Source organism: Bacillus rossius, chromosome 1 (genome assembly GCF_032445375.1).
Source record: "Bacillus rossius redtenbacheri isolate Brsri chromosome 1, Brsri_v3, whole genome shotgun sequence".
Lineage (NCBI taxonomy): Eukaryota > Metazoa > Arthropoda > Insecta > Phasmatodea > Bacillidae > Bacillus > Bacillus rossius.
In genome coordinates, this window is record NC_086330.1 from 371,032,632 (window position 1) to 371,057,516 (window position 24,885).

Below are 24,885 nucleotides of genomic sequence, written 5' to 3' on the forward strand. Positions count from 1 at the left end.
TTGGTTGAAGGTTTTCCATTGGCTCAAAGTCCTTCAGATAAACTGTAAGCCAATCATAGAAGCAATATAAAGGTACAGTTGTTTGGATTCTAGCACATCGTGAAATGAATACGCTAATTTTTCCGGTCTCTACTAACGTTATAAGATTCAGCTGACAAATATCATCATAACCAACATACCCCATTAAACAACTGACTTCCATGACTTCTCTGTAGTGATGCAGGTTACAGATGCGGGTACAGACCACACTGAATCCTTACATTAAGTAGGAAGCGCTCCATGAACCAGAAACCGAAGATTGAAGTGCTGAGTGCACAAGAAATTGTCGAGTGTGTTGCGAGTGCTCGCAGCCCGGGACTTGACACTAGGCCGCGCTCGCCCAAATGTGTACTAGCTTATTGCATAGCGTACATTCGCCCATCTGTGTGCTAGCCTAGTGCACAGTGCACACTCGCCCATCTGTGTGCTAGCCTAGTGCACAGTGCACTATCGCCCATCTGTGTGCTAGCTTAGTGAATTGTTCACACTCGCCCAGCTATGCTCTAGTCTAGCGCATAGTACACACTCGCCCTGCTGTGTACTAGCTTAATGCATATGCTAGACCAGTGCACAGTGCACACTCGCCCAGCTGTGTACTAGCTTAATGCATATTGCACACTCGCCCAGCGGTGTTCTAGCCTAGTGCAAACTCGCCCAGCTATTTGCTAGCCCAGTGCATAGTACACACTCGCCCAGCTGTGCTCTAAACCAGTGCACAGTGCACACTCGCCCTGCTGTGTGCTAGCATAGTACACAGTGCACACTCGCCCGGACTCGCCCGGAGAGCGGCTCGCGTGAGCCCAGGAATGCCTCGTGCCGAGATGAGCACGCACGCGGCAGTGTTTTGTGGAGCGTGGTCCAGCTGGAAAGCGCGACTGGTATATAAGCCCTGCTCTGCCGCGCAGACACGTGTGAGTTCTGCCAGTGCTGAGTGGCGAGTGCTTCGATCCAGCCAGCGACCCCCAGCCGTCCGCCATGAAGGCCGCAGTAAGTCGACACCTGGTGCTCCCGGCTCACGTCATTGGTGCTGGGGTTAGCCAATCAGCGCTCGACCTGGCTCACAGTCCAGACCAGCCTGGAGGTCCGCTCCGGTGTCTGCAGTTAGGGCTTAACGTCGCTCTGCAGCGAGGTCTCAGAGGCTGTGGCATGGACCACACAGGCCAGGGGCCATCCAGACGAGGTCCTCGGTGTCTTACCTCTCGACGCTTCCACCTGAAGACTGGGCTTTAAGCAGCTCGAGGTGTCTCGCCAGTAGTTCAGGATCCGTGCGTGTCCACTCAGTATCAAGACTCGGTAGTACGAGGCATCAGAGTTCTCATTTCGGAATCGCGACTGTTAGGAAACTAGCGGTAAGCTAAGCGACGCCGGCACCATGACGTCTGTGTGGACTCTCTTTAGCGAACCACTGTGGAGATCGTAACAAGCCTCGTTGACCTTCAAAAGGTTCCACGTAACAAACTTGCATAAATAGTACTTTTCTACATGATGACAAAGTTTATAGCCCATTGTGAATTTATTTAGCTTTGAAATATTTGTGCAATGGGAGTGCATGACTTGATGTAAGCTTTTGGACATACGCCATTGCTAAGCACTTTTTCTGTAGAAGATACTAAAAAATACCCAAAAGACAAAAATCACAAATTAAGCAAAAAATTGCTGTTGTCAACAGGATATAAACACCACATAATATTCCATAACAGGAATATGGTCAAAAAACAAAGAGAAACAAAGAAAAATGGACTAACAGAACGAAAAAAAAAACACAAATGATGACAGCACAAAAATATATAAATATATGAATATACAAAAATATATATATTTGTGCTGTCATCATTTGCAGGTGTTTTTTCGTTCTCTTAGTCCATTTTTTTTGTTTCTATTTGTTTGTTGACCATATTCCTGTTATGGAATATTATGTGGTGTTTATATCCTGTTGACAACAGCAATTTTTTGCTTAATTTGTAATTTTGTCTTTTGGGTATTTTTTAGTTTTCTTCTACAGAAAAAGTGCTTAGCAATGGCGTATGTCCAAAAGCTTACATCAAGTCGTGAATTTATTGAAAATCATGTGCAAAAACACAAATTATTACAAGCAAAACAATTTTGGATACTACCCACTTGAGTAATTGGTGTTTTGATTCTTTCTTATGACAACGTATTTTGTTTTAAAAATTATTTTTGCAATATATATAAAAAAAATTCAGGGTAGTATGTATCACGTACCTACACCATCAATGACTAATAAATGTTGTTAACTTATAATTAACTATTTGAAACCGATTGATTTCGAGCAACGCTGTGGTTAAACAATTATAATTACAATCCTAGTGTACAGAAGCTGGAGACTAGTTTTGCTGAAGCCACATTTAATAATTAAACTGTAATTATTTCCCCCTCCCCCCTTTTAGTAATAGGCACATTCCTTGTGTCCGCGCTCGCATGCTTCATTCCTGCCGTCGGCATGGCGAATAAAAACAAGCCAAAGTAACGTTTATGCACAATTATTGTCAAATTTGTTTTAATTCAGTAATAAGTAAATATATATTTTTTGTCATTTTCCACCGACGCCACACTAGGCATACAAACACTTTTTTTTCTTCTTGAAAACCCATTCATTATCTTCTACTGACTGGCGATTCGTCTGAATTCATGAGGGTAGGACTGTGTTTTAATCTAGGGGTCGACATTATTCTTATTTCGATTTGCGACGTTCAATTTATTGAACTTGACGTCTCGTTGAGAGCGAGGCCATTTAAGGCGGAGACCATCAACTAGTCAACTCAAAGAAACTGAGAAAGAACTCGGCCAGAGTTTTTTTTTGTAAGAATCCATTCCTTTATTACGCTGCAGTGTCGGCGAGACACGGAACTGCCTCCTCCTCGATGTGAGTGCGGTGTGTTACCACTGCACCACTTCGCTCGAGCACTTCGCGTTATTCCGCTACTTTGCAATACTGCCACTGCCTCTCTCAGCAGTTGTTCTGGCTCCGAAGGGCGACTCCTCGTAGCTTTAACTCAGTGACTTCAACGCACCATAGAAGAGAAAACTTGTGAAGACAGTTTACATGCGTGATATCAACTGGTGACCTAGAAATTTAAAAAAAAAAAAAAACAGGTCCCTTATATACATTTAAAGGTTAGATTCATAAGTAATATATTTCAAAAATGTATTCTGCTCACAAGTTATGTTTTCTATCTTCCCGCGCTTAATTGTCCCCGATAGACTCTGTGGTCGAACTGCGTGGTAATTAGAGACCGGAAAAATTCGCGTATTAATTTCACGATATCCTAGAATCCAAACAACTGTACCTTTATATTGCTTCTGTGATTGACTCACAGTTTATCTGAAGGACATTCAGCCAATGAAAAACCTTCAACCAAAAAAGTATCGAATCGCAAGCGTCCCAGTTGACAGGTGTCACGAGTCAGTAGCCAAATGGGCAGGTGGCATTAACCTGAGTGTGTAGGGGATTGTGGAGTCTATCCTGGAGGTCATCCAGAGCGCGAAATGTTTCCGGTCTCTAGTGGTAATGAATCACGGAGGACTCAGTCGCACGAGAGGCATGCTCGCGGCGTAGAAGCTGGCGGAGGTCAGACTTTGACCCGGGACGCGAGGTTGGTTGACCTCCCGCTGTCAAGGTCGCGCGCGGACCAATACTAGGGGGGTCGTTACCACAACGCAGAAATACCATAACGCCGAATTTCAAAATTGACCACAACGCCGACAGCTAGAAAACTGCCGTGTACCACAAACGCCGAAATAACAACTGATTGAATTTGTGTGTGTTTCTTAAATGTACTTTAACGCCGAAATACCGCAATCAAACATAACCTTACCTAACCTAACCTAGCCTATCCTAGCCTAGCCTAACCTAACCTAGTCTAACTTAACCTAGTCTAACCTAGTATAACCTAACCTAGTCTAACCTAACCTAACCTTTGTGGCAGTCCTGCAATGACATTTTTCGGCGTAAGTGTATTTCGGCGTTGTGGTAATTCGGCGTTGTGGTGTGCCGGAAATTAGGTATTTCGGAAAGTTTTTTATTGTTATCATAATTTTAAATTATTTTTGGAAATTTTATTTTCCATATAATTTGGTTACAATTGGGTGATTTACACTTTGTTAGGCTGGTGTACTCTACTTAGTTAAACTTTGCTATAGTGGCCCGAGGCACTTTTTCTCAGTTGTGGTCAGTTTGGCATTTCGGCGTTGTGGTGCGTCCCCGTACTTACTCTAGGGTCGCCGGCGCGGCTGAGTGTGTGGCACAGTGGTTCGCTCCCTGCCCGGCCTGCGACCCTAACGCCGCCTGTGCCATCGGCAGCAACTACTTGATCCCGTGTCCGCAGACATCACTTGGGAATAAACATCGCAGGCTTTCCACGGGCCATTGTCTGCAATTTTCTCGACTTCTGGGTGTAGGCCGTGTCAGGTGTAATTTTACCTTGCGACGTTCCGGCAGTCGTTGCAGCTGCCGTCGTCAGCCAGACCTGATGATGGCAGCTGCGATGACTACCGGAACGTCACGAGATAATTGAGTACCTGACACGGCCTACACCCAGAAGTCGAGAAAATGCATCACTTGGGAATTTCAGTGATCCTGGTTCCCTAGATATCACGAGTAGTTCGGAAGGGCGCTTCAAACCTGACCGATTGGCTAAGTTTAACGCCTTATTCATATGGACCGGAAAAATTCGCGGGTTCAATGACCTCTAGGTTGAACTCCATAGTTCTACGTACACTCGGTCAAATGTCACCCACTCATTGGCTGCTGTCTTGTGAGACGTCCCAACGTAGCAGCCTGTGATTCGATAAAGCTTTGGTCAGGTGTTTCTCTCTGGCCCAGAGTCATCCAGGTGAGTTGTGAGCCAATAGCAGAGGCAGCACTGAGGTATAACTATTTGTATTTTAGCCTATCGCGAAATGAATTCTCGAATTTTTCCGGTCTCTACTTATTCATCACTAGCTAATGCCCGACATGCGTTGCAATGCCTCAATCATTGTTTATGTTATTTTTGAAGTAGATACATACATACAGAGCATATATATAATATATATGTATCTGTCTCTAATCTATATATACATACATATCTACTTATATATATATATGTCTCTACAGCAATGAAAATATTGAATATATGGTTTATCTATCTATATTTTTTTATATTTTATGCCTATCACATGTGTGACATAGGTAAATAAAAACACGCCCGTATTCAAATACAATGTTGTGTCAAAATTGCAAAGCAATCGGTTAAGAACTTTCGGAGATTTAAGAGTTCGAACGAACGAACATTTACATTTTTATTTATATAATTTAACTCCTTACTTGAAATCCCTCGGTTGTAACTTGGCTGAGACAACTTTCCAAATATTTTACTCTAATGCGGGCTAGTACAGTCCACCGATGAAGTGAATAAGTAGCTTTAGAAAATAAAATCACTGCCAGAAGCGAACGCCATTTGGTTGTAAAATTGTTTATTTTTGTTCGAAACTTTCTTCGTAAACACGTTTCAATTTCACTGTCGAACGGCTATCCTAAAATTTGTCAGCCACTGTAAAAAAAAAAAAAAAAACCATTCGATAGACCGTTAGCTATAGGAATGTTTAGAAGGTTCCAAAGCAGTTAGCTGCCTCTTACCGCCTGCTTGATGAGTGAATGAGTGACTTTCTCTGCAGTGTTTTTCTGCCGTATCCGAGTGTTTTGCCGCTGGTGAAAGCATGCTTCCAGGACAGCTCCGCTGGTGAAGGCCACAAGGCGGACACTTCACAAGTCCCAGGTGCAAAGTGAGCTTAACTGACATGTGGCAGGTCGTGAGCCAGTTCCATCTAGAGACAACTAGTCATTGAAGTAGCTCGGCTTCTGGGTTGTAGCCGCGTCCTTGGCGAATAATCCACCGACGTTTCGGTTGACATTGCAGTCGCCATCATCAGTAGGTAACTGCTCCCTGATGTCGACCGAAACGTCGGTGAATTATTCGCCAAGGACGCGGCTACAACCCAGAAGCCAAGCTACTTCAGACAGTGGCCGTGAAAGCCTGCGAACCTAACTACATTAAATATAAAATTTACTGCCAATTAGGTTCGACCACCACTGCCTTACGTCAACTATGAATAAAATTTAAATACGAACTTCTACAATAATTTCTTGTTTGAATACTACTGAACCAAATGTTTGCCTGGCCACGAATAAAAATTCAGTAATTAAATTACCTTAATAAATAATATTAAATCATAGTTCACTCTTGCTTTCACCTGTGTAACATATTACTAGTAGACTTGTTTATTATAATAAAAATTGGTTGTCTGTAAAGTCGGTTTACGAAAGATAGTTGAACGTGACGTCATAACAAAACATTGATGAAATGATTGCATACTTTTATGAATAAAATTGAATCTTTTTTTTAATTATCACTATTTTGTATGGATACAAAGGAGTGAAAAGAAATCTTCAATTTAATTGATAAATTTACTTTTATTTGCACTCATTAATTCAAATATGTTTATTACTTTAACGAAGAGATTATTTTAACTATAACTTTTATATGCTATTTAACTTCAAGATCGTCGAGAATGTTTTACGCTTTTTCGCAATTACACATTTAACGACGAAGTTTGTTCGTCGTGAAATTAAACGTAGAATTTAATAAAAATGCCCTTGCAGTTAATAGAATAATTATTAGTAAGTTTAAGAAAGAAATTCGACTTTAATCTCCAGCCCAGAATATTTTACGTTTTTGTGTCTTCCAGTGCTCAAAATGATATTAAATTGTGGCCCCGGGCACGAAATTTTATTTATAATTCATTAATAATAACGCCCCTCTCGATAAACAAAGGAAAATAAGTATTAACGAGTGCCTGATTGCCGCGGAAGCGGCTAGGTACCGCGAATCGTTCTGTTCGCGTCCGTCACCGTAGTTGGCAGCACCGTAGGGGAATAATATATTTCGTTTTTATAATACGATTTTATAACAAATACGCATCCCAATTCACCAAACTTATTTATAATGTGTTACAATATTTTTTAAAAACATTTTGAAAAAGATCCCGGGTAAATTTGAATTATTATGTGTAACTGAAAAACACCATTGTTCGTACAAAAACTTATTTGAAAATTCAACATTACTTTTAAATAACCATACCGATTGTGCTGAAAATCGGTGAACGATCGTTAAATTACATGATATTAATAATTCAAATGACGAAAACATGATTGAAAAGTCAAATAGATGGTTGTTCCAATCGAGTGGAAGAGAGATGCGGCGCAAGCGTACAATGAGCGTAACGTGACACATCGTAGTGGGACAATGTGCGTTACGGGACAGTTTTTCGTGCGTGCAGCCGGCGTTCATCGATTTATTAGATGTTGTCACGTCAAAAATATGTATTATATCTTAAAAGAATAATCATACCTTTAAAACATCCCTTTCTGTAAATTATATTTTATTTTTCTGAAAATTAATCGTCTGGTTATAACTAGTTTCGTTTTTGTTTTAGTCGTCAAGAAAATTATTATTTCAAAACCATTTAATATTTTTGAGTGGCGTATTTTCACGGAGAGTATTTAGCAAATGGACGATCTGAAATGCAAGCTTGTCTGCAAGCTCGTGTTGTCCTGGGGGGGGGGGGGGGGGCGGGTGTGGTGGGTGTGAAATGTGCGGGACACAGATGCTGGTGCAGAGACTGTACCTCGACCATCTAACGAGCTTAGCTCCTCACGACGCGACTGTACGGAGCAAACCAATCACAGGCCAGCGTCGCCTATTGCCGAGCTCCGCGATGTACTGGACATGCTACAGTGTGAAAATTATGCTTTCACTTCCTACTTTGTTAAAACCCAAAAAATAATTTCCTCTTTCACTGGCTGGTAAAAAAAAATAATATATTTTAACGGAAACTTTTAATTCTAGTCTGTTATAGTAGTCACACCGCACAGATCATTCGCATTGTCTCACTGGTTCAAATGGGGGAACCTCTGTGCGCAGCCGTTGGCCTTCAGAACTGTGCCGCGTCTGAACAACTTATATATTCCAGGTCCCGTGGGACCCACGGTGAGGATGGGTGTTAAAGCTCACACCTGCCATGCAAAAGAACCACCATACGGAGTAAACTCGGATTCTGTCCATTAGGAAGTAGGTACTGAGCCCAGGTGCGCGCAGCTCGTAGATCTTGTGAAAAAAGAGGTTGAAATCGGGGAAGGCGCCAGCAAGTGCTGATAAAGTCTCAGGGCTCAGGACACAGCCAACTGTCTGGTCAGCTGAGCGAGGTACGGGGCTGAGGCGGTGACTATGCTGGGTTGATGGTCATTGCCGAAGCTCTAACACCCTCCCGATCAAACAACAGGGAGCGATCCCTCACAGTTCTGTTTTCTTAAAGGCTCTGGAATGTTTATCAAAGCGAACTGGAATGTTTCTCCCACCCTACCCTAATAGGGCGCATATGAGGGAGGGGAACGAGAGAACGCCGGCCGTAACGCAATGAGCCGGTAAGGAGAGGGGTTTCAGAGGCCTCCACGCAGATGGAAAGTGGACGACTGCGAGTGGCCGTGGTCTCCCAGCAGAGCCGACAAGCTCTGGTTGAGGCAGCAGACACGGAGGCTGCCCCCTGCTCTCTCCTGTATCACGCGATCTCCCCGACCAGTCGAGGGCATCAGCGTGGCTTCGTGAGCAGCGCGCACACAGCTCGTGAAATATAACGTTATTGTGACTTTACGAAATGTTCTTTAAGAATCCAAGTGAGTTTTTCCAAACATAGCTGTCCTGTGTAAGAGTCATAATAGTTACTGGATTTTTATTAAAATATCATTAAAAGATATATACTAATTTTAATATGGAGTAAAATAGCTGTTTGCAAAATGTCCTTGCAAGTTCCCGTGTGTTCAAAATCCTTCTAACTGTTTCCGGAATCTCGGATGACACCACCAACCTGCATGACCACAGTGTGAGCTCTGTCAGGACATGTCCCGCCTCGGGACGGTGTGCGTGAGCCGCCGTTTCTCCATATGCTCTAGTGGGAGCGTGTGACAGCGATACCGGGAACTATCATGTTCCCATAACTCGCTATGTGGGAAGTCAATACAAGATTGCGACCCCGTCACTTTGTTCGAATCATCAGAAACGACGGCGGGGCGCGAAGTGTGCGAATTTAAGATTAAAGGTGGCTCACGGTCCAGAAAGTAGTAAAATAGCTGTTTCTCTGTTGCTTGGCTCTAATTTAATTAGTGTAGATGTCAGGCGGTGGGAGGTCACCCTTACTCTTCAGTCAGTTGGCTAACTGATGCATGTGAGTGTCGTGATGTCTGTATTTAGAGGCTTGTAGTATTTTCTGTGTCAAAATGGCCTAGTTAAACTCGTTGTGTGTGTAGTGTAAAGCTCCAAGGCCGCTCTCGACAGTCAGGCTGTTTACATGACTTGTCATTTCTCTGACACGCCCAGCCGAGACCCGGCCAGTCGCACTCGGAGGCATATCATCGTGTAAGTTTTCCGATGTAGGAGAGAGCACAGGTTGGTTAGACATTAAATATCCAGAGTATACTATAGGCTTCGGTCTAATTTTGAATTAGCAGTAACAGTAGATTACGTAGAAATAAATTTATGCTCGGGGAAAACAACTAGCAAGGACTAGTGGAGGAGGTGGGAGAAGGAAAGATATGGGTAACGCCAAGGAATTTGTGTCTCTGGTCGAGCTGTCGCTTATATTAGAGCCCCGCTGGGCCAAAAGGAGTGTTGACGCAATTGGGAGTGAGACGAGGTGTTGTGTCCGCAGGCAGTGTTGGCAGCCCTGGTGGTCGTCGCGGCGGCCGTCCAGGAGCCGGGGGAGGCCACGGGAGACGCGCCCTCCTCCAGCTACAGCAGCGCGGTGGTGCACGACGAGTCCTCCGCCGCGCCGACCACGGAGGGCGAGGGAGTCCTGCCGCAGGACTGGGCCTACAGCCACGTGCACATACAGTTCCCCTCCAAGGACTCGGACAAGCCGCGCGCCCGGGGCAAGAAGCCGCGCAGACGCCCCGAGCAGTCCACGGCCCGGCCGGTCCCCAAGCAGCCAGAGGCCGCGGGCCAGAGCGATGAGTCCTCCCCGGCCACATCCAGGTCCCGGCAGGACGTGGGCGTGTCCTCGGTGAACCTGGGCTACAGCATCGGCGTGGCCCTCACGCCCGAGGACCTGCGGGTGACGTCCTCGAGCCAGACCGCTGGGGCCGGCGACCAGGCCCACCCGAGCGCGCACTCGTACTCCGTCAGCAACCTGGGTCTGGCGCAGCGTCCTCTGGGGGAGGTGATAACTGGGCGTCCTGCAGGGACCCAGGTGCAGGAAGGCTCTGCCAGAGCCGCGCAGCATCAAGGCCCCACCGGGCACCCGCCGGCCCAGCGCAGCGCCCACGACCAGGCCACCGGCCAGTTCAGCCTGAGGAACACCGCCGGCAGGCAGAACTCTGGGAGCAGTGTCAGCAGCGCGCCGTTCCGAAACGATCTTCAAGACGTCCAGCTCCACAGTCAACTCGCGCAGCAGAACCAGAACGGCAACAACAACGCGCTCGGTCACGGGCTTAACGGCGGCTACAATGGTCTGTTCGGCGGCGGCATCCCTGCACATTCTGGAGCTCCTCAAAGCAATGTGCACACCGCGAACAATGCGCCGAACAGTGGTCAAAGCACGCCACAGGCTAAAACTAACAATCATTTGCTCATTCACAATTACAAGAATTTCCAAAGTGGTGTATTAAGCAGAGGCAACCAACTTCAGAACAATTTAGCGCACGGCAAAACACTTTCACAGACCTACCCTAACAATGCAGACAAAATTAAAACTAACTTTCACGGTGTCCAACAGCCTCATAACCACAATAATGCCAATGTCCATAACTTCAGTAATGTCTACAACACTCTGGTCGGAAACAGCAACCATGCTCACAGCCTGAGTCCTAGCAAAACTGTCTACCCGGCGTTTGTTAACAACGTCGAAAACGTCCAGAGGAATGGTCAAAGCGCACAGCAGGTTCTGAACAATAACATTCAAGCACAGAGTGCGGTAAATAGCTACAGGCCGTTCGATGGCTATAGCAAACAAGTTCAAAGCCAAATTCTCGGCAACAAACAGTTGCAATATAACGATAACGGAGAGGCTAATAATCAGCATTCAAACACATTAAATAATTTTAATTCGAACAATTTTCATAATAGGAATCCTGTTAGCTCTGAGAGGTATTTAGAAAACGAGCGAAACCATGCAAACACCGAACATGTAAACAACCCTAACAGCGGGATATTTCATACGACTTTCAACATTCAAAAAAGTCAAGAAAGAAATCCTGACATCTCTACAAGTTCCACAAATGAACAGCTAGCCATCTCCATTCAAAGTAAGCCGGTGAGTTTTGGATCCATGAGTGGTGACAACAGGAACGTTGGCAATATTTCTTGGAGAGATATGGACAGTGGTATGGTTATGAACTCTGAAAATACAGCTCAAAGACACACTCCGTACAATGGTGGAATAATGTCGCTGAGTAGTTTGGCATCAAATCAGGCAATGTTTTATTTGGACAATGGCAAGCAAAACAATAATGTTGTGCATTATACAACTACACAAAACAAAGGATTTAATCATGAAAATGCTTTAGGTAATAGTAATATATTTGATCATAAAGATGCTATGGTAAGCCAAACGCAACAAACAAACAATATTCAACAAAGCACTCACAATCAAATCAATCATAACAGTGCTAGTTCTGGCAATGGTATAACATTACATCAAATCCCTCAATTTAGTAATTTTGATGGTAGATTCAGTGAGTTGACTCCAAATTTAAATTCAGACATCAGGCCACAAACGAATTTTGGCAGTGTGCATACCACAGTCCCACAAGCAACTAACAATCATAATAGTGCCTCTTCTTCGAATAAAGATATATCTGTGTTGAAAGCTACTGTTTTAGGTGTTCCGGGGCATGCAGTTCTCAAGCAAGGTGATGTTCCAGTTTTCAACATTAATGGTCTCCAGCCAAACCCAATATATCTAAACACCGGACTTCTTGGTTATCAAACGTCTCATGGGGGACAAAATTCAAACTCTCCCCAGAATAATGGAAATTTTGCTTCTCTTCCTGGTCTAATATTTCCATTTTCGGGAACATCAGGGTTGATTAATACTAATAGCAACAACATTTTGGCTGCAAGTAACTCTCAGCATCTGGCTTCTCATGTGGTTCCTCTCAGCACTCATGGATCTCAGTCATCTACATCAGTCAGTCACCCTGCAGGTCAGGTGGCTTTGGGTAGACACAACTTGCCACAATCGTATTCAACTGGACAATCATCTTACGTTAGTAACTTCCCGATAAAACTTATTCAAGTTCCACAGTTTGTGAACTCCGGAACCCCCAGTTCGCCAGGAGGAAATGCCAACACTGCAAATTTCCAATTTTTAAACTATCAAAACCTTCTACCAGGAATTGCACAGCAGCAACATATTCAACTAGAGAAGGGTCCGATTCAAGAGGTTCCGACTACCAATAACAATCAAGATTTAAACTCACAGGTCCAAGTAAACAGTCAAAGTCAACTACCAAATATCCAGCTTTTATTTCCACCGCCATTCCAGCAAATTTCCCCTGCTAACCACGACACTCAGAAGAATACAAATGGTGTGAACATTCATCCAAACAATTCGCAACTACGTCTTCAAGGTGTTAACAATCTGGAAGGTCAGCCCCACATTTACCAGGGCAGAGAAAACATTCCGAAGGATGTGAGTTCTCCTCAACATGGACATTTTGTGCAGACAAACCAGCACTTTATTCACAACCATCAGCACACAGCTGATGGAAATAAGCATGTGCATGTCAGCACAGAACAAAGTCACAGTAACCACGGTCAACATCAACCACAACACTCCCAAGAACTAACGTGGAATGACCCAACCCATCTGCAGACGAATCAGCCAACATCGCAACCTGCCCGACATCCCAATCACGAAACTCATAATCAGGGTCAAGACATATCTGGTGGTTCTCATCACGCGTTTACTGGGTTTGTCCCCGGGCACAGAAATGCAGCAGTCAACGGGAACGATGCATCAAGAATTCAGACTCCTCAGATCCATCAAACTACCTCACCAAGAGTATTGTTCGGGGGTTTTCCAAGCAATGCAGGAGTAGCTTCAAGCTTGTTGTCGTTCAATAGAAACGCTGGGTTTTTAAGAGGGTTCAATGGCAGAAGTCTTTTTTCTCTGAAGCCTCAAGCCAAAGATAACGCTAGCCAACAAAAGCTTGTTCATCTGTCTGGTAGCAACCAACCATTCCAACTAGCATCCAGCGATGGACTGAAGATAGAAAGCAGTATTTCACACCAGGTTCCTTTCAGCAACCTGGTGTATTCAGCTGGGGGCCAGCCCGGCTACAACACGGTGTCCGTCCAGAGCGGAGCTCAGACCCAGCAGTACGGTCCTGGTGGGAGCGTGCGGCTTGGCTCAGGGGACGAGTGGCGCGGAGCTGTGGACACTGCCAGCCAGGAGATCAGTTCGAGCAGGCACGTGTCCGGGGACTCCCTCCAGGGGCTGGGGCAGACCCCCGGGGCACTCAGGCACGGTTCCGGGGACTCCCACCAGGGGCTGGGTGAGCTCTACCTGGGGCAGACTCCCGGGGCACTCAGGCACGTGTCCGGGGACTCCCACCAGGGGCTGGGCGCGCTCTACGTGATGTCGCCCCCCGGCGCCCTCAGGCACGGCAGGGGCCGGGGGCAGAGGAAGCTCGGCTCCCAGGCCGTCAAGCCAGTGACGGAGCCCTCGGAGGAGATGGATGGATCCGAGGTCTCTGGGCGGTAGCCAGCTCCACGTGTTCCCCAGCAGTGACGTCTGTGCTCCATGGATCACTTCCACCCCGGGAGATCAACACTGGACATTGAACACAAGGCCTCTCGCCTATCAAATGTTTTATTGTTTTGTTATTACTATTGTTATTGTTTTGTTACTATTGTTATTGTTATCACTTCCTTACAGTTGATTTTAACTTTAAATGAATTCATACAATTTTATTGTTATGTAGTCTTTCTTCTACTGTGCAAAATGTGAGTCAAAGAAGAAATATATGAAGGCTGATTATTGTGTATTATGTCTGAAAGCCTACGACAATGATACCTATTGCATAAAGTAACATAGCAAGAAAATTTTTGTGAGGCTCTAAGTGACACATTGGTACATAACTCTGGATAGTTTTTGAATTTTTCATGTAAACATTTTATTTATTTATTCGCATATCATTTTCCAGAGAATTTTTGAATATATTGTTTGTGTAAATATTACTAGAAATGTGTGATTTACAAATTAATTTTTGTCTTGTGTCCTCATAAATGGCAGAATTAAATGTGTGTGTATATAAAATTCAGGAGGCCGTCTGCCAAAAGATTTTTTTTAATTAAGCCAAGTGGACTCGTAAGCTTTGTCTGGGGTTGCAATGTCCTTGTTGCGTGCCTCTGCTATGGTGAAGGCATAGTGTTTAGGTAAAAATTATTGCTTTAAAGATAATATATTAATTAAAATTTATTTTATATAATTTTATTGCTGATACATGGATATGAATTTTAAATATTAACGTCTAAAAAAAAGATATTAATATGTGATTAGAGGTGAAAGGAAACTTTGAAACTAAAGTTCACACAAGCACCCTGAAAAAAAAGCCAAAAGCACCCGACATAATATGTTTAATGCATAGTTCACATTTCAAAGAGCGCTCCTTCCCATTTGTTACGGTTGCATTGAACACTTTCTCAGTAGATGCAGACCGGTTGAAAGTTTCATCGTTATGTTTATTTTTGTGTTGTTTGTGTTGTTGCTGTTTCTGTTACTGTTAAAATGGAACGATTAAACACGCTATTGAGCTGAAGTGACGTACGTTTGTCTTCCCACAACCACCCCTGCCCATTTAGGGGCACGGCACCTGCAACCCGGCGCACCGCTATGTCATGCGGGTTGCGGGCGTCCAGGCGTCGAACCCGCCTGCCTATCCCGCCAGCACTTGCCTGGAGGTACTTCAATGAACAAGATGAAACTAAGCAGCATGGCTGTCTCGGGATTTCAAGAACAGCGCCTTACAAATGTACATATAATGTTTCACCTCTGCGCCACGTGGCTTTGTCCGGCTGCTTGTAAGAAAATGCAAAACACGCTCCTCTAGTGTATTCTCTCCTCAAGGCAATACACGAGGGAGCGGGAAATTTACTTTCAAAGGCCTATTTTCTAATATATGTAGCGTGCACGAATGTATATTTATGCGTGTTATGTCTTTACATTTATGCTTAATATTTATCTTTGGAAGTTAAAAACCACTTATGAAATACTAGTAAAATGCAGCAATAGGAACAACTCTATATATATATATATAATTTCACTAAACGTCTGTTATACTGCAGCTAAAATTCAATTTTACGCTTAAAAAATTGTTCAAGACATAAAACTATTAGGTTTTTTCCACAACTGTTTACGATATCGATAGTAAAATGCTAAATAGTATCCAGTAGTTTGGCTTCTGGGTTGTAGCCGTGTCCTTGGCAAATAATTCACCGACGTTTCGATCGACATTGCAGTCGCCATCATCAAGTAGCAGTTACCTACTATAAGAAACTGCTCCTTGATGATGGCGACTGCAATGTTGATCGAAAAGTCGGTGAATTATTTGCCAAGCACACGGCTACAACCCAGAAGCCAAGCTACTTCAGACAATGGCCGTGAAAGCCTGCGAACATTATTACATAGTATCCAGTTCAAAACACGTCAAAACAAAATTCTCTCCCTGAAATGAGACAATGTTTTAAGGATAAATTAATTTGTACTTCATAATAGAGTATGAAAATATTTTTATGGAAAGTTATACATTGAAAACGTTTTTGGGGAAATATGACAGTGCTAGTCTACACTGTGTATCACAGAGAAGTCTTCAGAATGGACAAGAGAGATGACTATACAAACACATGGATAACAATCCAAAATCACCAGATGTCAAACGTAAAATTCAAACACCGCACAGAGAATTTCGGGGAATGGATTATTGGGAACAATCTCACAGCACAGGTGAACACAGTGGACTGACAATGACTAGAGACCGGAAAAATTCGCGAATTCATTTCGCGATAGGCTAAAATACAAATAGTTATACCTCAGTGCTGCCTCTTCTATTGGCTCACAACTCACCTGGATGACTCTGGGCCAATGAGAAACACCCGACCAAAGCTTTATAAGAATCACAGGCTACTACGTTGGGACGTCTCGCAAGACAGCAGCCAATGGGTGGGTGACATTTGACCGAGTGTACGTAGAACTATGGAGTTCATGTTGGAGGTCATTGAACCCGCGAATTTTTCCTGTCCCTAACAAAACAGCAAGTAAAGACAAAAATCGACCTTGTACAAACGAACAGAAACGATTATACAGATAACACGAACTACTCAACGACAACAAGGTGACGCTCAGATAATTCATAGGACGAAACATCTGCGACGTTTCGGTAAACCTGCTTCTTCTCCCTTCAACAGACACGTGCTGACTATGCATTTTATCTTTAGTCATCGGCAGATTTTGGGCTTGTTTTCCAGTGTGTTTGCGTGTTCCGCCCATTTTCAGTTCTAGAGGTTTCTCATTGACAATAAGTGTAAACCATGTTTGGTGTGTGTTCGGAATAAACGGTTTAAATCAATCTTCCCCGCATCATGCATCATCATAACTATTTGTATTTTTAGCCTATCGCGAAATGAATTCGCGAATTTTTCCGGTCTCTATGCATCACTCAGAGGAGAAGGCCTAGTTTCCGTGGCGCGCACGCGACTGGCGGTGTGCCGTACAGTCCCCGCTCGGTTGCCCGGGAGTACAGTCCCTGGCAGAGCGGCATTCACCTTCAGCCGCCGCTGCTCTGTCGCGTGAGAACAGCGGCCCGGGCGGCTCGTGCAACAACGGCGCATCTCCCGTCCCAGCAGTCGCAGTTGGTGAGAAGCCTAAGATGTCCATCAATTTCTGTCCCTGCCCGAACACGCCCGAATATTCACCTTCGGCCAACCTCGGGATTTGTTTTTTTTTTTTTTTTTTTGCGCAGGAAAAATGAATTCAAATATTAAAAGTGGTCGGTTAGGTTAGCTACATTAAAACACTTTAAAACACTATGGACGGTTAGTTAGGTTAGTTTAGCTACATTAAAATAAACAGAGAAATATAAATATATATAAATTAACCAGAGGTTTGGCCGAAGGTGAATATTCGGGCGTGTTCGGGCAGGGACAGAACTTGATGTACATCTTAGGCTTCCCTCAGTTGGTGGCCAGCAACCAGAACCATCTCCTCGGCGGTTTTCATACACGTTTACTGTCGGCGCGCCTGCTCTCGTGTGGGAAACATCTCAGCACCCTTTCAAGGCGTCTGGCTCTGCATCGCATGCTTTGCTCATCACTTTCAGCCCAAGGTCACAATACCCGCCCCCAGCTGGGTACTAGAGTGTATAAAATTTTTTTTATCTAAATGCAGAAAAATTTCTCTGCGCAAAAGCTCAATGCTGTTCCAATCCGTGATTAATAATACTAAAATTACAGCTATGCCAAACTGATTCATCCTAGCAGAGAGTGGCGCATTTTGTATTTCTGGCGGCGACTCCAGGAACTGAAGTCCGTTTATAATGTCTAAAATGCCAATTCAAAATACTCGACGAAAAAAATATAAATAAACCAGGCAATAAATAAAACTAATAATAGTAAAACAGATTTTAAAAAATCTGAATTAATTAATACAAAACTTTCTAAAGCTGACTAACACGATGGCTTTCGACCCGCCTCTAACGGCCAATTAAAATATTTGAAAATTAAAAACAAAACTAAATTAAACATTAAAAAAATACCAATGATTTAATAAAAATTTCCGGGCTTACAAAGCTAAAATAAAAAATAAATAATCTAGGGGTAGCAGACATGCTACAGCGTATAGAAGTTTTCATACCCGAAGTCTTAGCCAAAACCGTAATAGAACGTGTTTTTTTTCTGATATACGTACGAGCCGATGTTATCAAGATGGCGGAACCACTTGTAGCAATGTAAGTCCGTATATAGTCCTTTTAGTGAACATCAGGGGGCGTAACTAACGTAATGGCAAGGTCAAAATTCAAGGTCAAGGTCAAATTTCAAGGTCAAGGCCAACGTTCAAGGTCAAGGTCAAAGTTCAAGGTCAATGTCAAAGTTCGAGGTCAAGGTCAAAGTTCAAGGTCAATGACAAAGTTTAATGCCAACAGACGAGGTTAAAGGTATGGAGAACAGAAAATTATATCAACATGTCGCCAGCACACTCTAGCAGACGAAAACAAGATGACGGTCTCCAGCGGACGAAGACAAGATGGCGGACATGACGTCATACCAGCTGACGATGTATACCTTGGTATTGGTGGTAACGATATATACCTTGATATTGGTGGTAGGTCAGTCTGTAGGTGGCTTCTGTGGAGGAAGGATCTGATGTTTTTTTTTTGCTCTTAGCGGTTTCGAACCAAGGACGGGAATCGATATAATCAATCCGTATTCTATTAAGTTAGTTTTATGATGAATTTTGGAATTTTTCCCGATTTTCTAACATAAAAAATACGGATTTACAAGATGGCGTCTAAATTTCAAGATGGCGACCATAACGATAATTGCAACATTAATAGGATCCAATATGGCGGTCGTAACGTAAAGTGTAAGAATGACATGGTACTCAACCAAGATGGCGGGTGTAACGAAATATGCAACATTTATATAATCCAAGATGGCGACCGTAACGATAACTGCAACAGTGGTTTTTAAGATATATATTTAATTCGATTATTTAATTTTTTTAATGATTTTTAAAATTTTTCCCGATTTTCTAACATAAAAATTGTGGATTTTCAAGATGGCGACTGTAACGGAAATTGAAACGGTGACGTCATAAACCAAGATGTTGGTTCTGTCTTGAACAGGTAGTACTATTATTACTTAAAATTAAAACAAAATTTCAAGTCCGAATATGCATGTTATATTTTTATATACCTTATTTAATTCTCAGTGTGGTAATTGTCTCGATAGCCGAGCGGTTAAAGGCGTATGTTTTCCAACCTATAGATCTGAGCTGTGCTGGTTCGAATCACAGCGCTTCCAATGTATTTTGAATAAAAAAATAAATTTAATATGTCGATAAGGACCATAATAGCTCTGGTAGGTAATGAAACATCGACCTTATGTGATGAGACAGAGCGACGCTGGCGCTATCTAGGAACAAACAACCAAAACAAAGTCGATGGTATTCAAGATGGCGACCTCCAGTGGAACAGAAAAAAAATCAAGAGCGCCGCTGGCGCTATCTAGGAACAAACAACAGAAACAAAGTCGACGGTATCCAAGATGGCGTCCTCCAATGGAACAGAAAAAAATCAAGAGCGACGCTGGCGCTATCTAGGAACAAACAACAGAAACAAAGTCGACGGTATCCAAGATGTCTGATCCAATATGGCGGATCCAATATGTCTGCCGGGGTCAAGGTCAAGGTCAAAGGTCAAGGTCACGGTCATCCAAGATGGCCGCCGTGATCTACTTGTTCCGTTACGCTATGTCCAGTTACGTTGTGTTCCGTTACGATGTGTCCCGTTACGCTCATCCAATATGGCCGCCGTGACGTCACAATCCAAGATGGCGGCTCCGACACATACACCACATCCTGCATCCTGTTTCCGGAGCCCCCAAACTACACTACTCATAAGCACGTGCATTTCACACACACAATTTACCTCTATTAACAACTTCACGACACACACCCATGTTCATGTACGAGCAAACCGCACAAAAATTCCCATAGATTGTAACATGCGTTCACTCGTGTTCTTACAGCAACGAATCCCTCGTAACGCCGTAACCAATTGTAAACACAGCAAGTTGCAACTTCGAAATTCATATAAAGCACATTAATTCCATTAGTGCCCTTGTATGCTGAGTCGATTCCCGCATGGTGACTTTTAAGAAACGTAAACGCAACTCAAGTTATGTAACGCTATAGTTTCTCTTACAATTTATCAAAGTCAAATCCAGGGTGATAGCCGCCCAAATGCCTCCAATCACCGACAAGCTCTACGACATCAACTACTATCTGGTGTGTACATACGTCTTCAAAGTCCATACGTAATGCCGTATACTTCAAGTCCCTAGTCGTGCCGCCTGGCCACAAAACTTTAAGTCAGAAGCGGACTTTGAATAATTTGAAACTCCTCCTGCAGAGATACCTTCTGAATATTTTATATCACCTCCAGTACTCAGCGGAATATTCCGTCACCTTACTTAACTTAGTTTGTGACGGTCATAGCAATTCCTGAAGCTCCAGCGATGACGTCACATGGCGAGTCGGAGCATCAGGGCGGCATCGACGCCATCTTCTTCTCGGCAGTCGAGACAGCCTAGAACATTCTGCTACGAACTACTGGTTTCCTCGCGACAATGACGGTCTTCCGATGACGTCATATGGGTTGGTGATATTGGAACTTTTTTTTCTTTAATCACTGTGACACTTTTTTCTTGTGTGTGCAGCTGGTTGCCTATACTACAGGCTCCCGGAGTGCGACGGGTTGCCTACACCAGGCTTCCCAAATTCGGTGGGTTGCCTACACCACAGGCTCCCGGAGTGCGACGGTTGCCTACACCACAGGCTTCCAAGTTCAGTAGGTTGCCTACATCACAGGCTCCTGGAAAGCGACGGTTGCCTACACCTCAGGCTTCAAAATTTGGTGGGTTCCCTAAACCACAGGCTTCCAGAGTTCGGCGGATTACCTATACCACAGGCTTTGACAACGGCAAATCAACCACTAGCGACATAGTAAGGTATTCATTAAAGCAAATTAGGGGGATTCATTTCACAACATGTAATGTATTTTTTTACTCTCCATACAGTATTACTCAGTAACTACTGCCACATTTTTACTATAAGTTACCATTACTCATCCGATACAAAATAAGAATCCTAAGTTTCGACATGTAAAAAATATTTTTACCTTTATTAAATTAGTCTTCCGGCATTTAAACCACCAACCATAATTATGAAAATATATATATTATTACAAACATTACTAGAGATCTCGAAATTTGCAATATTTTCTCGTTCCAGGTTAGATTCCGTAACCTCATTCGTCACCAAACCGGGGTCGTTTGCTCACTGGCTGCTACTTTCTGTCATGTTAACTTGGAATTGTCATTTTTTGGGGTCTAGGCTTTTGGGATACGGTATGATTCGCGATGCAATGACAGGTTTAATCTAAGTTCAGCTTTTCTACGAACAATTAAGGAAGTTTGACATGTCTCTAGCCATAAGTAGAGACCGGAAAAATTCGTGTATTCATTTCACGATATGCTAGAATCCAAACAACTGTACCTTTATATTGCTTCTGTGATTGACTCACAGTTTATATGAAGGACTTTGAGCCAATGAAAAACATTCAACCAAAAAAGTATCGAATCGCAAGCGTCCCAGTTACAGGTGTCACGAGTCAATAGCCAATGAGCAGGTGGCATTTGCCCGAGTGTGTAGGGGGTTGTGGAGTCTATCCTAGAGGTCATCGAAAGTGCGAATTTTTCCGGTCTCTAGCCATAAGGTATGGAGTTAAGTACAGTATACCAATAAACGTTTTAACTTGTGTGTTATTTACATCTATTCTGTAATCGCTCCAGTTAACTTGTTCACCTTGTCTATGTGTGACGTAGACAAGTTGTCACTAGAAGGGGCCGATCACTCCAACAATCTGGGTTCGATGCTTGCTCGTCAAGGTCACTGTCGTATTCATAACTGATATTATATTTTAAAAATTCTGTGTAGAAAGTAAACCGCATTGAACCACGTTTAAATCTTTTATCTAGCTAGATAATAACAATATGTCTGTGTATCTGCGTGTCTTTCGTTCATGTAGCACGGAAGCAGACTATAGCCGTTAAACTAGGTACATGGATTCTTCCATTGTGTGTGTGTGAGGTGGGGAAAGGGGAATAAAGGTGATTCTCTGGCCGCTTGAAATTAACTCCTTTTAAAATTTCGTTTTTGGTATTAATTAAATGTTTCAGCTATTTTAGACAGCATTTTCCAAATTATTTCGTTTATGGTATTAATTAAATGTCTTAGCTATTTTAGACAGCATTTTACTAATTATTTCGTTTTTGGTATTAACAAATTTTCTTAGTTATTTTAGACAGCAATTTCAAAATCATTACGTTTTTGGTATTAATTAAATGTCTTAGCTATTTTAGACAGCATTTTCCTAATCATTTCGTTTTTGGTATTAATTAAATGTCTTAGCTATTTTAGACAGCATTTTCCAAATTATTTCGTGTATGGTATTAATTAAATTTCTTAGCTATTTTAGACAGCATTTTCCTAATTATTTCGTTTTTGGTATTAATTAAATTTCTTAGCTATTTTAGACAGCATTTTCTTAATTATTTCGTTTTTGGTATTAATTAAATTTCTTAGCTATTTTAGACAGCATTTTCTTAATTATTTCGTTTTTGGTATTAATTAAATGTCTTAGCTATTTTAGACAGAATTTTCCTAATTATTTCGTTTTTGGTATTGATTAAATGTCTTAGCTATTTTAGGCAGCATTTTCCTAATTATTTCGTTTTTGGTATTGATTAAATGTCTTAGCTATTTTAGACAGCATTTTCCAAATTATTTCGTTTATGGTATTAATTAAATTTCTTAGCTATTTTAGACAGCATTTTCCTAATTATTTCGTTTTTGGTATTAATTAAATTTCTTAGCTATTTTAGACAGCATTTTCTTAATTATTTCGTTTTTGGTATTAATTAAATGTCTTAGCTATTTTAGACAGCATTTTCCTAATTATTTCGTTTTTGGTATTGATTAAATGTCTTAGCTATTTTAGGCAGCATTTTTCCTAATTATCTCCGCTTCTAAGCATCTTCATACGACGATCTTAACGTCACTATGTACATGAACACGTGTTGTTCATGCAGATGTGCGATGCTTCAGTGTTGTTTGCCCCGCGTGGACAATGGAGCCAGAGCACCTGGCTGCTGATGGTCCGTGTGGCTGCAGCGGCGGTGGTGACGGCGGGAGTTGCGCCCTTGTTGCGCGCGGCGCGCAGAGAGATCCGCCGGCGCTGGAGCGTGAACGCGGCTGTATAAAAGTGTCGGTCAGCTGCGGCGCCGGGACACACTCCAGCAGCGCCCTGATTGGCCGGTCGTCATGAAGTTCCTGGTGAGTACGAGCAGCGAGTACGTAGCCTTCAGGCCACGCCTGAAGTGGCTGCGGCTTCAGGATGAAACCGCCGTGTGTCTAAACAACTGCCGTGGTCTGTCTTCGGAAAGCCGAGGGCGGAATAGTGGTCCCTTTTCCGAGTTTCGCTTTTTTCTTTTTAACTGCATTTTTAGAAGGTGTGATAAATGGCTTAGACGCGTATTTTCAGATTGATTTTCCGGTACAAATTCTTGAAAGCACTCGAGGGACTTGCGTTACACCTTCATCTCCGCCATGTGACGTTACGGTCACCGCTCAAATCTCACGGTTGTCCTAATGCATGACGGGAAGACAGCGCGTCGGTTCGGAGTAGCCAGAAGCACCAGCAAAACCTCGCCGACGCAAATACGCCCCTGACTAGTCCACCCCTTCACCAAAGGATCCGTTATAATTTCAAGACTGCAATTAGTCGTGAAATATTATCCAAAATTTGTTTCGATGTCAACAGAATTTGGTGTATCACCAAAATATTATTTCGGCAGTCAATTGTCTGCGTTTACAAAAAAAAATACGCTATATTTTATGGCAATTATAATTTCTTCGTGTTAAACCTAATGGCTAGAGACCTGCAAAATTCACGGATTCATTCGGTTATAGGCTAGAATCCAAACACATATACCTCTTAGATAATTTTGCTATTGGCTTACTGGTCATCTGGACGAATCTCAACCAGTTATAAACCCTCAACCAAAGAAGGATCGAATCACAGACAAACCAGCTGAGACGACTCATTAGTCGGCAGCCAATGAACTTGCGTTATTTTCCCAAGTGTACAGGGGTATGTGCAGTCTATCCTGAAGGCCATCGAAACCGCGAATTTTTCAGGTCTTTACTAATGGCATTCCAGTCATACAGTGGGCTGGCTGGGCATCATACCGTTAACAGACAGCGCCTCGCTTTGCAACATAAGTCAGTAAAGGCCAATTATGTACTTGTTCAAGCCGAATTAAATTACAAATAATAGGGATAACGTTAGATATACTTTTTTAAACCGATCATTTTGATAAATTTAGCCGAAAATCGGCACCAGAAAATCTATTTTGTATTGTCATTTGTTGAAAAAAAATCATGAAATCTAAAAATATGCGATTGGGGATATGAAATTTTCTTTAGCCTGTAAGTTATACAAACCTTTTCGTTTATCAGTTTTCCTTACCAGGTGTCAAACAACAAAAAAATTTATGTCTTTTCAGAAATCACTCAAAAGAGTCATTTACAAATATTCGCATCTTTACGTTGAAATATATGTGGCTCAACTTTTGGGAAGTAGCTAGCTACATGACGTTATTTAAGCAGTCATAATTTTATCTCCGTGTCCTGGAGTGTCACACCATTAGGTAGACTGAGACATAACCGAACTTTTTCTCATCCGATTCACCAAATCTGTCTTCAAACCTATCATGGCAGTAGTGCACGCATTTTAGTTTGTATACATGGAAACGCCACAGATGTCTAACGTGAGTTAGTTCCGAGAAGGGTAAATATGTAGTTTAGCTGTATTTGCGGAAAACAAATGTTAAAAATCCAAAAATACTTTTTTATATGCTCTTTCACGTCCTCTTATCATTAAATCCGGCGGAGATA

General features: G+C 42.8%; 1 protein-coding gene across 1 annotated transcript; it reads left to right on the forward strand.

Annotated features, from left to right (window-relative positions):
• Positions 1 to 954: 954 nt before the first annotated feature.
• Positions 955 to 23,189, forward strand: LOC134528686 (putative uncharacterized protein DDB_G0286901). The gene is made up of 5 exons (XM_063362448.1): positions 955 to 1,026; positions 9,802 to 12,780; positions 13,384 to 13,839; positions 16,865 to 17,003; positions 23,101 to 23,189. The coding sequence occupies exons 1-5, from the start codon at positions 1,015 to 1,017 to the stop codon at positions 23,187 to 23,189; spliced, it is 3,675 nt and encodes a 1,224-aa protein (XP_063218518.1). The 5' UTR covers positions 955 to 1,014.
• Positions 23,190 to 24,885: the final 1,696 nt, after the last annotated feature.